The sequence below is a fragment of the Trifolium pratense genome, linkage group LG3 (assembly GCF_020283565.1).
Source record: "Trifolium pratense cultivar HEN17-A07 linkage group LG3, ARS_RC_1.1, whole genome shotgun sequence".
In the NCBI taxonomy this organism is placed as follows: Eukaryota; Viridiplantae; Streptophyta; class Magnoliopsida; order Fabales; family Fabaceae; genus Trifolium; species Trifolium pratense.
The window spans coordinates 28,963,483-28,981,123 of record NC_060061.1 but is presented as its reverse complement, the minus strand read 5'-3'; the positions used below and the strand labels follow the sequence as shown (position 1 = coordinate 28,981,123).

Below are 17,641 nucleotides of genomic sequence, written 5' to 3'. Positions count from 1 at the left end.
ATACACTTGCAAATATTGAAAAATAGTGTTAAAAATAAAAAACTTAATAAAGGAATAAAATATGCATTAAATGCTTGCCACCTCAGCGGTGTACCGGTACACGTCCACATAATACGTGTACCGAAGAATTCACCAAATTAAAATACTTGTCTAACTTATTTTGGTGAATTCTTCGGTACACGTATTATGTGGACGTGTACCGGTACACTGCTGAGGTGACAAGCATTTAATGCATATTTTATTTCTTTATTAAGTTTTCTAATTTAAACACTACTTTTTAATATTTGAAAATGTATCTTTCACATTAATTAATATAATCATCAATCATGTTCCCCAATAAATCAACGCATATCAAATCTTTCAACCTAGTTTTTTTTTTTAACAAGATTTAAATATTTTAATCCTTCAATATTTTCACCGTTTGATTAAATTCATGGGTCATATAAAATGTGTATCCTTTATGTATCCTTCAATTTTTTTTTTGAATAATTTTTTTAATATTATTAGTTTATAAAGTTTAACATTTATTTATCATTTTTTTTGTTTACATATTTATTTATCGTTTAACCATATATTTACTTTTTTTACAAAAAAAAAATTATAATTTTTAATATGTGTATATATTTTATTGTAATACTATTAATTTTTAGTGGTTCGTAATATTTTATAGGGTTAAATAAGTTTTTAGCTTCTGCAAAATTATTAAATTTAATTTTTCATCTTCATAATAAAATATCATATTTTTATCCCTACTAAATTTTTATGCATGCAATTATAGTGATGTTGTTAAGTTGATGTGTATTTAAGATTATTTTGCAAATACAGAACATTATAAGAAGTTTGTCCAAAAATAAGGAGCTCAAAATTTGATTTATAGGTCAAAATATTTGTTACATTTATCTTGATATTTTGATATAGAAAATTCATATTTAATTCATACTCGTTTTTAAAAATACTAAAGTTTTGCAATAAACTTTATATATTGATATATTCTAGACATGTGTCGCGGCGTGAAAACACTCGGAAAATAGAGTGTAAACACATATCAAGTCTTTCATCCTTGAGTGTAATCACATATCAAATCAAAGCAAAGCATATCAAATCTTTCATCCTCGAGTGTAAACACTCGGAAAATAGAGTTGCCACCGAATTTTATTTATCCCAAAAAGGGAAAGCAAAATATCGAAAAAATCTTGAGAGAAAATGGTCCGAGAACCGTGAGATGGATTTGGGAGTTGGTTATGCGAGGGGAAGGTATTAGCACCCCTCACATCCGTTGTACTCAACGGGAACCTTTTAGAGGGAAGTTGTTTGTTTGTTTTAATGTGTTTTCAATATTTGCTTAAATGTTTGTTTCTTACTTCATCGATGTGGGGGAAAAAGTTTGTTTTTTATGATTATGCTCGACAAGATGTTGAATCTTGCTCCTACGTAGAAAATGTATGTTTGTGGGTTGGTTGCTTTTAGACGAATGACGTCTAAGTCGCATTCTTGTATTTAAATGTTGCTTGTATGCTCGCACTTCGTAGGCTTAAGCATTGTTTGTATTACGGAGAATGTCGCATTCTCGTATTTAAACGTTGCTTGTATGCTCGCACAGTGAGGCTTAAGCATGGTTTATGTTATGGAGAACAGACAAAAACATCACCCGGTTTGTGAAAAGAGTTTTATTACTTTTACTGCGCGCGTGAGCAGAGAAAAGGTTTGAATGTGTTGGATTGCTTTTAGGAGTTTTTATGAAAACGTCCGAGAATGAGGATAATCCGAGTCACGAGCCATACGTCAGGGCCTCTAATCATCCGTGGAAAGAAAGTCATACGTCAGACTATCAATTTTTATTCCATTTAATGATTAACTTCTTTTATTTGATTTAAGAAAACCAAAAGGAAAGATGAAGCAGATGATGAAGTATTTTAACGTTTTTTAGTGTTCGAAAGTGAGAATGATTCAAGTCACGAGTCATACGTCAGGGCCTCAAATCATCAGGGGAAAGAAAACCATACGTCATACCTTCCCTTTTCATTCTATTTATTATTAAGTTTCGAATGATTTAAACAAAACAAACAGAAACAAAGAAATATGCGTGGACTGAAGTTTTTGTTAAACCGATTAATTTTGTCAATCATGGTTGTTCAAATAATGAGAATGAGAATGATTCGAGTCACGAGTCATACGTCAGAGCCTTGAATCATCCGGGGAAAGAAAGTCATACGTCAGACCTTCCCTTTTTCATTCTATTTATTAAGTTAAAGAGCTTAAAAAAGTATTTAAATAAAAGCATTCATGAGATAAAAGTACTTAATTAAATAAGCATTTATATGAGTAAACACTTATAAAAATAAGCACTTATGTGAGTAAGCACTTATTTGGATAAGTACTGGCTTTGAATAAGCACTTAGTGCCCGTTTGGCCCTCCTTATTTTAGCCTTTAAAGTTACTTTAATAATAAAGTTGAAAATAAAAGCTTTAAACTTAAAGTTAAACTTGTTTGATATTTATTATTTTTTTAAACTTAATTATCACTTTTAAATTAAATCTCTTTGGTAAAATAGATTAATAACTAACTTATCATAAATTCATGATCATTTAAATTTAAAAGATAATTATCCTAATAATATAACAAACTTAAAAAAAGATAATAATAATAATAATAATAATAATAATAATAATAATAATAATAATAATAATAATAACAACAACAACTTAACAAAGATAATTATCATAAATTCTTTGTTTTTTTTATGAAAATAAATTCTTTTTTTTAACCACTTATATTGTGTTTTTTTCATAAGAAAAAAATACTTCTTATTTTAATAACTTTATCAAAATTGTGTTTTGCCCTGCTTCTCCTTAAAAGAAGTAGAGAAGTAAAAAATAAGGAGGGTCAAACGGACACTCAATCGATTAAGCAATTTAAGCAATTAAAACTTAAAACCCGCAGAGGGTGCAAGCAGAGAATGGGGGTTAACACATAGCAAAACAGAAGGACCAGGCCCAACTGCCCAAGCCCAATCTCCTTCACGTCCAAACAAAAAAAAACAGATTCAGAGTGGTGAAGCTCTATGATGTGTGGTTGAGCACTCAGATCCGGACCTTCCGATCTATCGGATGGTTATGATTTAAAAAAGACAAAACAGATCTGGGCTTTCAATTCCTTTTAAAAAACATCTGACGGCTGTGTTATAAACTAAAGAGGGAGCCAATGACGTAATGACATGTCATCGTCTTCAACCTCTACCTTCTTCTACCTCAAGAAGAAACCACGATGAACACCACCACGGAAGCTCAATGGAGCTTTTCAGAAAAAGTCAAATTGGCCTAAAAAATTACAAACAAATATACCATTTCGCTTCATTTTTCACACTGATCACGAATCCACAATTAGATTTCACAGTAGAGGTCCATAAATTAAGCGACTCCGTGGAGGGAGGCGCTGCCGCCGCCGGGATGGGGCCAAAATTGAAGGTACGAGAACAATTTACTGTAACATGTTTTAAGAGAGACACGCGAAATTGAAGGTACGGGATGACGCCGTGAAGAGAGACACACAAAAGAGAAAGAAATGTTTCTTTTCAGAGAAATATTTCAGGAGAGTAATTTTCTGTAACATGTTTTAAGATTTTAAAATTACAATAATTTCCATGGGTGTAATTTGGAATTTTTGTAAATTAAAAGAGTAATTTAGAAAACTTATATCTAAATAAGTATTGAAATGACATGTTAAATTATTATTCATGTGCACCAATTAAAATTATACAGCTCAGCGGTATACCGGTACACGTCCACATAATACGTGTACCGGGGTGTTCACCTTTCAAAAAAAACCATCTTTAAATTTACTCAAAAAAAAAAGAAGAAAATATTCGCCATGATGGTGCATATGCTTTCATTTTATTTCTACTAATAAATCTGGACTATGAGAGAGGAAATAAATTGGATCTGATGTTGTCATGAATTATGACATCATGTATGCAATAGTATCATATAGGTATATGCTCAAGAATCTGGATGAGGATTCCCTGCTGTTAAATTTTGTCTAGCCAGAGTATTTCTATTTGAAATCAAATGCTTACATGTTCTGTCCACGTCGACGCTTACCAATTCAAGGAAAAAGACTATGAACGTGTTTCTTTGCTTGAAAAAGATGTTAGAAAAATAAGTGGTGAACACTACCGAAGAATTCACCAAAATAAGTTAGACAAGTATTTTAATTTTGGCACCTTAGTAAAATACATTTGTCAGCCATCAAGCTACTTGAAAAAAAAAAAAAAAAAAACTCTGCCAATAGTTTTTGAAAAGGAAAATATTAAACTGCCAAATATGTTTTTAAAATCATGAAATTTTTTTCATATTAGCCACTAGATATAAATTACATTGGTAAACAAATAAACTAATTGACCGATCAAGGACTATTATAATACAATGAGATTTTTGCACTGTAACTAATGCGCCTATGCCAAATTTCCCATAGACAAATTTTGAGTTCATTTAAAAATTGAAAAGAAAAAAGTATAGACAAGGGGGTAAAAATGTAAATTCCTAATAAAGTTTTCAATCGTAACTGGTGATAGGAAGACACCAGTTAGCTAAAAGAATTTATGGATTTCCATTCTAGAAAGAATTTGCAATGCATATCTGCAATAGTACCAAGCAAATCATGGATTACATTTCAGATACAACAACAACAACAAACAGCACTACCACAGGACAATAAATTTATGCAAAAGTCAGCACTCCAAAGCTCATGACCAGACCTTGACTAAATTGAATTCACAAAATCTAACATTCTAAGCAAAACCTAACTCTCATCCACTTCCACCAGTTCAACAGCTACCACCTAATGTTAATACATGCAAAATAATAATTTTAAACTGCATCATTTAGATGGCAGAAATCCTTGGAACATCAACCGGAAACTGGTTAATCTCGTCGATCCAAGGGTTCTTCTCATTTGCAGGATTGATTGTCCTTAGAGCCTTCCATACTGCACTGTTGCACTTGAATCCAGAACCGAATGCTATTTGCCACGTTCTATCTCCTTTCTTGATCCTTCCCTTGGCTTCTGTATATGCCAATTCGTACCAAAGTGAACTGCTTGACGTGTTTCCAAAACGATAAAGTGTCATTCTTGATGGCTCCATATGCCAAGGAGACAGCTTCAAGTTTTTCTCCAGCTCATCCAAAACAGCTCTTCCACCAGCATGAATGCAGAAATGTTCAAAAGCTAGCTTGAAATCAGGAATGTAAGGCTTGATCTTCATCTTGAAGACTTTCTTTCCAACTAACGTGCCGAAGAACAGCAGTTGTTCTGATGTTGGAAGGACAAGAGGCCCCAATGTGGTGATGTTTGTTTTCAAAGCATCGCCTGCAACTGCCATAAGATCTTTTGATAAAGTGACACCAACTTTGCCATTGTCGTCTTCTTCTTGCGTAACGCAGCTGAAGCACTTGTCATCAGCACCCTTGTTAGTGCGAACCGTGTGAACCAATCGGTATTTAGATCTTCTCCTATCAGAGCTCTTGTTGGATAGTAGAATCGCAGCCCCTCCCATACGGAACAAACAATTCGAAACAAGCTTGGAGCGGTCATTCCCAGGATACCAATTCAACGTAATGTTCTCCATGCTAACAACCAACGCATACGAGTTAGGATGGACCTGGAGAAGCTCTTTAGCAAGATCAATTGAAATAATCCCGGCACTGCATCCCATCCCACCAAGGTTATAACTCCTTATGTTACCTCTAAGCTTATAGTGATTGATGATCATTGCAGAAAGCGACGGAGTTGGACAGAAGAGACTACAATTCACAATCAGAATTCCAATGTCTTTAGGCTTTACTGATGTCTTCGAAAACAGCTCATCGATGGCACCAAACATAACCATCTCAGCTTCTTTCCTAGCTTCTTTCATTGAAGGGTTGGGAGGGATGCTAAGGACAGCTTCTGGAAGGTAAGTGTTTTCTCCAAGACCAGATCTCTCGAGTATCTTTCGCTGGAAGTCAAGGTTCTCCTCTGTGAAGAAATCACTTGCCCTGGAGTGATCCATAAAAGTCCTTTTTGTGCATTTCCGAGACTCTTCCGGCTTGTAACATGAGAAATTGACTAGGTAGACTGGCCTAGGACGAGTCATAAAGTAAAGGGTCGATAAAAATACAAGGAGAGTCGAGCAAATAATGACGGATACCAGATTGTATTGCAGGTTTTCCCAAATATCATAGATATCTTTGAGTGAGAAAGTTGAGAGCTGTGCAGCAATTAACACCACAAGTGGTGAAAGAAAGAGGTACATGCCATGAGTGATTAGGTAATGATAGCCAAGCTTCACATACTTCAATTTAACAGATTTTTTGAAGTCGGGAAGCATCTGCGATGATGTCGACAACAAGGGTGTTTCTTGTTTTGATTCTGTCATTTTTCCCTGTTTAAAATAAAAAATACATCCAGTTAGATAGATGGCTTAAAAATGAAAAAAAAATAAAAAAATAATCAAAATCAGCACCTATGTAATGTATGCATTCATAGAGGTGAAAATCCCCTCAAAATAATCCTTTCTAGTACCAATTTCTGATTTTGGAAAAATTGAATGAAAAAAGAGTTTGATTTCTGTAATTTATGGCACAGACAAATTTGGAACATTAGATCAACCAAATTGAAAAAGCTAAAACCAAAAAAAGCTAAAGAAAGCTAAAGTTCAAATTTTCAATCATCTTCAATGCAATCATTAAACCCCGTCTATTTAATTTATCTATACAGCAGAAACCCAGATAGGAATTTCAAATTTTCACACATTAATGCACATTATAAGCATGTTAAAAAAAATGAAGGGTTGTCATTCATTCAAAATAAAAATTGGTATCTTCAAAGTGTTTGAGAGCGCTGCGGTTCGATCCCCCGCAACTACGATTAGGAGGGGGCTGGAACCACTTGATGCCAGAACTGACCCCCGAACCAGATTCAACTGGTGATGAAAGCCAAAAAAAAAAAGTGTTTGAGAGCAATAAAGAGACCCATAAAAAGAATTGAGACATAATAAAAAGTGAAATTAAAAGCAAGCATTCAAATAACAGAGTTAGGCACAACGGAGCAAGAAGGTAGTTTGAAAAAAGAATGTACTCCCTCTGTGACAATATATAAGCAAAATTCATCTACCAGATACATTAATTATGCAATGAACCTAGAAAGGTGAATTTTGCTTATATATTGTCACAAAGGGAGTACCATGCAGTGGCGGAGCTAGACTATAAAATTCAGGCAGGCCACCTGATGAATCCTCATCATGACATGTTATCTGAGCATGTTTAAGGCGATTTTTAGGAAATATTGTAAAAAAGTTGAATAGAATGAGTGAAATATAGCCGAATCTTACATTGAGTGCTGCGCAAGCAAAGCAGGGGAAAAACTGAGTTGATGCTGCGCCAGGGCGCAGAAGAGCCGCGCATGGCGCAATGTTGCATCAATTAGCAACTCAAGTCCCCTGTAAGCTGCGCCATGGCGCCACAGGGCTGCGCATGGCGCATTTTGAGCTTGTTTGATGGAGAACATCACTGGTCTCTGCGCCAGGGCGCAGGGAAGCTGCGCATGGCGCTTTTATAATAGGCTTTTGAAGTGTCAATCTCTGTAAGCTGCGCCATGGCGCAGAAGAGCTGCGCATGGCGCAGGATGAACATCTGGAGAATGAACCCAGAACTGGAGCTGCGCCACAGCGCAAGAGGCCTGCGCCACTGCGCAGCTGTAACTGCCTCTTTGCGCTAGGGCGCAGGGGCCTGCGCATGGCGCAGGTGCGTAAAAGTATAAATAGATGCTCTATTTTCCTGTGCAGGGTTCGACTTTTTTAGATCCGGAATTGAGAATCAAGCTCCATCTCGCCATTTCCTCTGTTCTTTTAGCTGAAGATGATGAAGATAATGCAAGATCAAAGCCAGCTGGTGATGATGTGCAAGATTATGGCACACTAAGCACCAAGATTGGGAGTTGGAGGTGAAGACTATGGATCAAGCTCTCGCGTGAATTCTTCCTCAATTGTAATCGGTTCAGTTTATTCAATTCATAACTTCTTAGATTGTAATGCTTTTGTGTCTTTTAGCTAATTACACAAATGATCTTAATGATTGAATGCGTATGAGAATCTGATTTAGTGTAGAATTGAGAATTATGAGTAATCAATTTGTGTTTAAGAGATTGAATGTTAATTGATTATGTTAATTGAATCCTGTATTGCAAAACCTCAATTAATCACAAATCGCTTAAGAGATTAAGGATTTGTGATCGATTGAGCGAAGTGGATTGCAAGAGATTGAATCCACTTATCATCGATTCATCATTGAGTGAATTAACTGATCCTATTGTGTGTGAATTCGCGTGTAGCTTGTGAAATAGTTCGATCCGAAAACTCTCAATCATTTCAAAACTTTTGAAACTAAGAAATCGAAGATTCTTCTGAAATTAATCCCCAATCATGTTCAAAAATAGTGTGTTCAAATACGGTATCCGCGATTCGAATTTAATACAATCCCTGAGGAAACGATAACTCTTAATTGTACTACTTGACGTCTTTCGTACACTTGCGAAAAGAACCATCAAGATTTAATGATCATCAAAAAATTAAACTACGAGATTTAAAACACCTTAAAATTTATTGCTCGGTTACAAAATCTACTGTTAAACTTAACCCAATTTGAGTGGCAAAACCAAGATTAAACATGATTGCGTCGCGTCAAGATAATCATACACCTTATGGATATCCAACTTGATTACTAGTTCCCCCTTCAAACCTTTTGTTTACATATATTAGATAGTGAACTATGTCACTGGAAATGACAGCATTATATTCCCTTCTTTCGCTGCTATATTCTCTTCCAATCATGAAGTTAAGATCTCTGATTAAACTAGTACTACAAATTCTATGGAATTTTTCGTTGGCAATTAGTAATTGACAATAAAAACCAGAAAAAGAAAAATAATCATAAACTTATGAACCAAATCTACCAAAACAAAGAAAATATATCAAACAAAACAGTAAAAATAAATCAAATCAAATCAAATACAAACCTCAATCACCAATTCAGAAATCAATAACCTCAATCACATAGATCAAATCAAGAATGAAGAGCCTCTTGGCCTGTTATTGAACTCGGTGAGACGCGGCAAAAGAGAAGAATTGGTGGTGCAGCTGATACGGGAAACTGCTAGAGAGAATGAGAATCAACGGCGGCAGCGTAGCGATAGAGATGAGTTTGAGAGATAGGATTTTTAGAGGTTTTTGTAATTACAAATGCATGCAGGTCCGCCTCTGGTAACTTGAAAATCCAAAGGCAGCAGATAACACAGGAGGAAATTATGTGGGTGGGTGGTGATTGAGAAGAAGAAGAAGAATTGGACTAGATTTGATTTGATTTAGTGATTTAAAAAATGGAATAACCCATTGAAAATAATTGGGCATTGAAGGTGCCAATGTAATAATGTACAGTATAGTGTGAAAATGAAAAGGAAACTTTGTGACAGATCTACTATTAACCATGTGTTTGGTTCTATTGCGAACAGAATTGATTTTGATATAATTAAGTTTAAAAGAATTAATTTATGTTTGGATACAATAATTTAGAATTGATTGTCATCAATTCATATTGTTTGGATAATTTTAAAGAAAATTAGTAAACCAAAAAAAAAAAAAAAGAAAATTAATTTTGGGTGTATAATTACCACAATGGGCATAGATAAATTCATATAACATACATTATTCTTATTTAAGTTTGTCTAACATGTGCAATATTGCACATGTTAAAGCAAATAATAGTAGTAATTTTGTATTGAAAAACAACAATTATTTATTAAAAAGTTATACATTTTATATAAAATGCACAAATTTTAATACAAATTTACTATTTTGAAATTTTTAAAATTTATAAATTTGCATATAATAGAAAAGTCCTTATTTATAGTACTTATTAAAACATAAAATAAAATTATTAAATTAGCAAAATATAGAATTCGAAACGTAAAACTTAAAGTACCTATTAGATACTTAAAAAACTTAAGTGACCTACAAGATAGAAACGTAAAACTTAGAGGACCTATTTGTAACTTAAAAAACTTAAAGAATCTATCTGATACAAACATAAAACTTAAAGGACCTAACATTTTTCCTTAAATTTAAATTTATAATAATATAATTTATTTTATAAAATCTCTTTAATTTTTTATTTGTAATTTATTTTCGGAAATTCAGAAAGTAGTAATAGTACATAATAATGTTTTTTTAAAAAAACATATATATATACGAACATAGAGATGTTTCATTGAAAACATTGAAAGTGCTAAGGTCAGACTCTCAAATACACTCCTTTCAACACACCTCTATCTATTGGGTCACCTCTTTAATTTTTTATTTGTAATTTATTTTCAGAAATTCAGAAAGTAGTAATAGTACATAATGATGTTTAAAAAAAAAAACATATATATATGAACAGAGACATGTTTCATTGAAAACATTGAAAGTGCTAAGGTCACACTCTCAAACACACTCCTTTCAACACACCTCTATCTATTGGGTCACATCACCCTATTTTTTTAAGGAAAATGCTAAACAGTGCCCCGGGGGCACTGTTTAAGGAACCAAATATAGTAATATCACATTGAATTTTGTGCGGTCAACGCTTCGAAAGTGTAAACATTGTTATTTTTAATTTTAAAATTTCCTTTTTTGGTTTCCTTAACCAAAGCCCCAGGGGCACTGGTTAGCATGACCCTTTTTTTAATCATTTATCTAGTAAACTGTTTAGCAGGTTGACAACAAAATAAACTTCTTTGTAAAAAAAAAAACAACTTTTTTACGCATTGTCTCTTCCATCTCCAGAAACCCTTGTTATCAGTTATCTTTATCGTCGTTTCAATATCAAGCTCCAATTGCTACACAAAAATGATTCGCCATTTCAGTTCCAGATTTTAGAGGAAGGTTTCATTGTTGTGTTATTTAAATGGCAATGGCTACGGAAGACAAGTTCAATTCTACTTTTTCCTAATTAAAACCCAATTCAAGATTTTTTCTTTAAAATCCAATCTTTTCACCGTATTTCTCGATTTCTTTAACGCTGCTTTGACTTATTTCCTTATTTTCAATTTTTTCACCCAATGATATTCTCACAAAAATGGTTTCTTTGGATTTCATTTGCTTCATTGTTTCTATTAGTTTGCCACTGCCGCATGTAGTTTTCTGGATCAAATTCAAAGGTGTGTACGTGAACGTGTTGGAGATGCATTACAAATTGGGAAAACACATGTAGCCAAAACAATTATTGCTTACCATGGATGAATTAAGTTATCACTCTACGGCCTACACTTCGCCAGTGGCAAGAGAAGAAGTCAGATCTAAAGAACTCGGTTGGTGATAGTGAACAAGGAAAAAGAGAACACGAATAGACAAAGTCCGAAGATGCAAAGAAAAATAAGTAATAATAAATAAAAAAAAATGGTTACTAGTGTTAAATTGAAACCGGTAATAGGTAAACCAACAAGAAGAAGTGGATGACATGTTCAATTATGATTGGAGTGTGTCAAAAGGGTGTGTTAAAGAGTGTGACCTTAACATTACTCGTACAATACTCGTACAATGATATTAATAGATAGTACACCACAGTCAATAAAAAATAGTTACGTATCATTTGCTATACGCCACAAAAGAAAATTTTGAGAATTGTGTTTGGGTTAACGCAGAAGCTTGAAACACTAGCTTCAGTTAAACGTGAGTTTGAAGCTTGAATCAATTCAACACTATTCAAACCAAACAAGTTAAATTTGAGTCAAATCACGTTTCACCGTAGTAAACGCACGTATAAAGCTCTAGAACGTGTATCCAAACATACACTAAATCAACATCGCATGTGGATTCATCATTCATTCATTAAATTTAATTTATCTATATATATAAACTAGAACTTTGACCTATGCGGTGCATGGGTCTAATTAGGTGTAATATGTAACAATAAAAAATAAAATACAAAAATTCTAAGAGCGTTTTCAATAAGAGTAGTATAGGGAATTCCATGGACTAATTATTCTATATTTGTTTATGTGCTTATTTTATATTTTATATATTTTTTAAATAATTCTGGAACTCCATCATTTTGTTTACTTATTAAAAAAAAATTGCTGATAACTAAAGGTTAAAAAATTAATGATAATTAAAGGTTAAAAAAAATTAAAGACATAATCAAGAACATAAACTTAAGTAGACATTCATAAATAAATAAAAATTGTGATTAATTCCTCCGTTCAAATTTATTGAAAATAGGGTTAACATATTAGGATTCCTAAATTCTTTCATAATTGAAGCACATGTTTTAGCGGTTGAAAGGTTTTATTGTAAGTAAGGGATGCAGGTTCGATGACAAATCTGTATTTTTTTAATATAAAGCTGCAATAAAAAGAAAGAGAAAATGAGAGGGGAAAATTTTTTGTTTAGGGTTAGCTTATGTTAGCAAGCTTATAATATAAGAGATTATCGGTTTTTAATTGTTTAAATTGTGCAATGAAAATTGATGGTGCTTAATTGTCGTATGAAATCTTTCCTATGAAAGTTGATGGAGCTTAACACTTTGTGGACATAATTTAAATCACAATTGGTCTGCTAGTGCATATTGTATCAATTGATCATCTGTTAATATTAAATCTGCAATGTTAAAATCAAAATAATGAATGTGATTAGTGACATGATTATGGTTGTGTTTGGTTGTATTGCAAAAAAAAAAATTGATTTAGCAGAATTGAGTTTGATAATAACTTTCCAAATTACACGTGATAATAACTTTCCAAATCTCACATGATAATTATTCTCTAAATTTATGATCCGGTAGAAAAAAAATATTGATCAGGAAAGACATAAAAATATTTCGTGATGAATAATATAGTCAACAATAATTTTGATATGATATACTTTTAAAATTGATGGTGCTTATCAATTATTGCACATAATTTTAATCATAATTGGTATATATGCCATATTGGTTGGAAATATTGCCTTGCATTGAAGGGTTGCGGGTTCGAATCCTAGTCAAGACAAAATTGTATTATTTTTTAATAAAAATTGCAAGATAAAATGGAGGGAAAATAGAGAAAACAAATTAGGGTTTAAAGTTTGCTTGTGTATACAAGCTTATAATATAAAAGATTCTAGATAGTTGTGGAATTGCTTATCTAAACCCTAATCCACAAACCAATTAAAACCTTTCATTTAGTCACATCATCCACTTACATCCATTTAATGTGGGGTACTAATTGTAATTATTATTATTATTATTATTATTACTATTATTATTATTATTATTATTATTATTATTATTGTTGTTGTTGTTGTTGTTTTGGGTTATTATTCATTTTAAATTTTTTTCTGCTTATCAAAAAAAAAATTAAATTTTTTTGTTCATTTTATTATTTTGTGTATTTTATTGTTTTTTTTTTCAAAAAAGTTAATGTTTTTGCTAATAATCTTTTGTCTAATCTGTGTAAATATAAGGAGTTGGTCGATTGTCAGGACTACTTTCTAATGTTAGTAAAAAAAATAGATAAAATAAAATTTACTAATGGTTGTTATGCCCTGTATGATTTTTATCATATTCGATATTTGAGTATGAGTTAAGTTGGTTTATCTTTGCTCCAATAAGTTTCAAATTAATATAAATGTCAAATTCGATAATACTGTAGTTTTGTTGTAAGAGATAATGAAGTAGTTTATCCAACTCAGAATCCTTCAATAAGATTTATAATATAAATAAAAATTTATGTTTCAACATCGATTGTTTTCAATGGTCAATTATATGTTGTCATTTTCATAGTTATTTTGAAGAATGAGTTAAAGATATTCTTAATCAATGTTAATGAAGAAGATACCAAAGCAACTTCAAATGTGATGTATAAATAAGTTTTTTAAATTTATAAACATCTATATATATATATATATATATATATATATATATATATATTCATAGATAGGTGTGCTACCACTCATCTAACCACAGTGTATGAGTATGACCACAAACCGTTTTCATAGTGACATGACAATTTATGGATTACCAACTTATTTTGGTAGATGCAATAGGATCCATTTTAATCTTTTCGAAATGTATAAACACATCTTTAATATCTATCTTATATTTACATCACTTTTATTATTACTATTATTATTATTATTATTTTGTTGTTGTTGATGTTATTATTATAATTTTCTTAATACTTATTGTTTCAATTTATACGAATGACTTTTCAACATTATAATATAAAATACCGCATAACACTTGTGCATCGCACGGGTGTGGGACTAGTTTATATATGAGAAGGAAGGAAGTGAGTTTAGGGATGTTAACGGGGCAGGGAATGTGCCCGTTCCCCGCCCCAAAGTGCATGTGGGAGAGATTTTGCTTCCATCCCCGTCTTCACGGGAATATGTGTCCTCATCCCCACAGATCTCCACGGTTCCCGCGGAGATCCACGAATATCAAATATTAAAAAAAATTCTATATTTTTCGGTCAAATTATGACACTAATATGACGTTATTTTTTCTGTCTTATTTAAAAAAAACAATTATTTTGCATCTTTCTTTTTTAAATAATAAAAACAACATAATGCATTCATAACCAAAAAAATGTTGCAAAAACATTTGGCTACTAAAAATCATACAAAACCTAACGGCCAAAATATTCCATAGCAAAGTATGGCAGTTCGGGGAATGGATTAATAATCATACTAAAAACATTGCAAAAACATTTGGTTACTAATAATCATACTAATAATAATATATAGTGTATATATGGACGGATTCGGGGAATCCGCGGGGACGGATGCTTTGTCCCCGATCCTCGCCCCAAAGTGCCTGCGAGAGGATTTTTGCCTCCATCCCCATCCCCACAGGGATAAAATCTTTGTTTTCGGAGCTCCGAACGGGACAATCCCCACGAGGATCCGCTAAACCGGATGCAAATTGACAACCCTAAGTGATTTCAAAACAAACAACGTGGAATTGTCACGGGTGGCGCACTGGCGCTGGCCAGATTTGACTGTTAACATCATAGCCGTTTAATTTTATTGAATCGTACCGTAGTGGTTCACTCTCTTTCCTGCACCCAATGTAATATTATTGTTATTATATATATTTATATAAAATAATTTATTTTTTATTTAAGGGTTTTGTAAGAATACTAGATAGTGATTGTTACGATATATTGAGATTCTCTTATTATTATACTTTATATTGTAATTATGTTAGGATCAATTATTAACAATAATGTGTAATTATTTTCTTTGTCTTTTTGTCTCCAATACTATAAATAGGAGCACTTGGTTGTACTTAAACACAACACAAAAATATATACAAATGTCTTTTTATATCTTCCCGAGTTTCTACGATGATCGTGTGTCGCACGGAGTATAATCAAATTAAAGCAACAAAAAAAAAATTTAAATTATAAATACACAAAAATAAGACATAAAATGAGGATGAAATAATGGACAAAATCATCTGAAAAAAAGTTAATCTTTAAATCCAGCGTCGATCGCAAATAAATCTTTAGTGTTTTTTTTAATATCCTTAACGTATTACCCTGGTTTGATGCCAGAGAATTACGACGGGAGGAACCAGGGCTACTTGATGCTAGAAATAACCTCATATCCAAATTAGTACTCCAATGGGCAAGATACTTGGTATACAATTTATGAAAAAAATCTTAATATATTTCGGCATAAAAAGAAAATATGTAAAGAAAATACGTTTGATGACGTTGAATAAGATATAAAACAAATTCCCAACATGAATGGTATGAAAAGAAAAAAGAGGATTGGAAATTAAGGTTTCCAACAAAAAAAAAAAGTTTGATGATATTAAAGTAATTACAAGGATCGGGTAAAAATTTCAATTTTCACAAAACAAATGTAAAGTGAAAGAATTTGTTTATTGATTTGCATACAGACACATATATACTAACGGTAACGGATATATATTCTTAATTTTTTAACCACGAAATCATGAAAGCAAATGTATTATTAAAAATGATACTCGATTTGAGAACATGAAGTACAACATGCGAAAAGCAAAAACAATAGCACGAAATACAACTTATAAAAACAAAATCTCAATATGCAGGCATAAAATGAAAAAGGAAGGTTTTCATCGCATATTTTGTTGTAAGAATTAACCGTTGTATCCCAACACCACTTAAACTTACAACAAGTCAGCAGCGTTGTGCCTCCCGTTATCGGAATCGCAACCGAGTGAGTGACGACACACAAATTAGCTCTCCAACTTAACTTGGTATTTTGCCTCCAAGTTTGCACACTGAAATTAGGGTTTAAGGCTCCTTTATATATCATTCAATCTTGGATCATGGGTCAAACCTTATAGGATAAGACAACCCAATGGAATAAAGCATATTCCCTTAATTGGATAGTACTAGGATAGTACAATCTGCACATGGGAAATCACTGGTTATCTTATCTTCAGATATCATTGTATTCTTCATTATTTGCATACGTGGATGCTTTGACTGCACATAAGACTCCCCGCAGTTCTCGGTTGTACAAAAATTGTAGCCTTGACTCTGATTATCAAATAAGCTCTGAAGCCTTTTGTTGCTTTGACTCGGTGGTCTGTCTTGACACAAATTATCACCAGAATTTCCTCTTTGAACGAAAAATTAGATTTAAATCCTAAATACATCAATAGACTCAAAATATATCAAAATGACACAATAACAATAGTAGATCACCATGTTGGGAAGTAATAATCAAAGTAAATAGGGACAACTAACATCACATAAAGTGATTTATCAATGCTCTGATGCCAATTCAAATTATGTTCTTCAGAGGACAGATGTCGTACATGTTGTCTAGGATAATTGTTTCCTTTGTATGATGTCTAAGACAACGTGTATAACAATTGTGATGCAGGATGATAAATAGTGAAAGCAAGTAAAAGACACATGTTGGAACAAAATTGATTTAAAAATTGTTGTCCCTAAATCTATTAAGGTTTTGATGATAACAAAGTATTAATGTACAATTGGAGATACTAAAAATTTATTTTAAGTGTGCAGAACTTAGATACAGACAAGCTCTGAAGAAGGCTCAGAAGTTAGTTCTCAGAGTTTCGCAAGAACTCAGAAGATAAGAATCTTCAGAAGTTATATGCGTCAGAGGATGAAGACATCATAACTTGTTAAAGTCTGAAGTTAATCAAACTCTGATGTATATCTTGGATTGTGTGAAGATTCGTATTTGAAGGTCAACTCTCTTACCAATGAAGAAAATGACCTCTCAACCTTGATCAGAACAGCTACTTACATTTTGTCTGTCCATAAGGGAGAACGTGACTTGTCTGACTTCTTAGCTGAATAAGGAAAGTCTTCTCTGCACATGGTCAAAGTTGCTGAAACTCTTACTTAGTTTTAGTAACGACCAAACTGCATCAAGATAGATGCATGAAGACAAAAGGTTATCTCCACCAACGGTTACTTTTGCAACGACTCTTTCTCAGTTATATATACTAGAAGAAGCAGAGTGCAAATAATAACACAAGATATAACACACGCACGAACAATCTCTCATCTGCTAATACAAGCTCTGAACCTCTGAACCGAGAAAACTCATTCTTAGTCTAA

General features: G+C 32.5%; 1 protein-coding gene across 1 annotated transcript; it reads right to left on the bottom strand.

Annotated features, from left to right (window-relative positions):
• Nucleotides 1–4,582: 4,582 nt before the first annotated feature.
• On the bottom strand, nucleotides 4,583–9,481 carry LOC123915674 (3-ketoacyl-CoA synthase 11-like). Its single transcript, XM_045966873.1, has 2 exons — nucleotides 9,050–9,481; nucleotides 4,583–6,419 (listed from the first exon to the last, which is right to left on the bottom strand). The coding sequence occupies exon 2, from the start codon at nucleotides 6,411–6,413 to the stop codon at nucleotides 4,881–4,883; it is 1,533 nt and encodes a 510-aa protein (XP_045822829.1). The 5' UTR covers nucleotides 6,414–6,419; nucleotides 9,050–9,481; the 3' UTR covers nucleotides 4,583–4,880.
• Nucleotides 9,482–17,641: the final 8,160 nt, after the last annotated feature.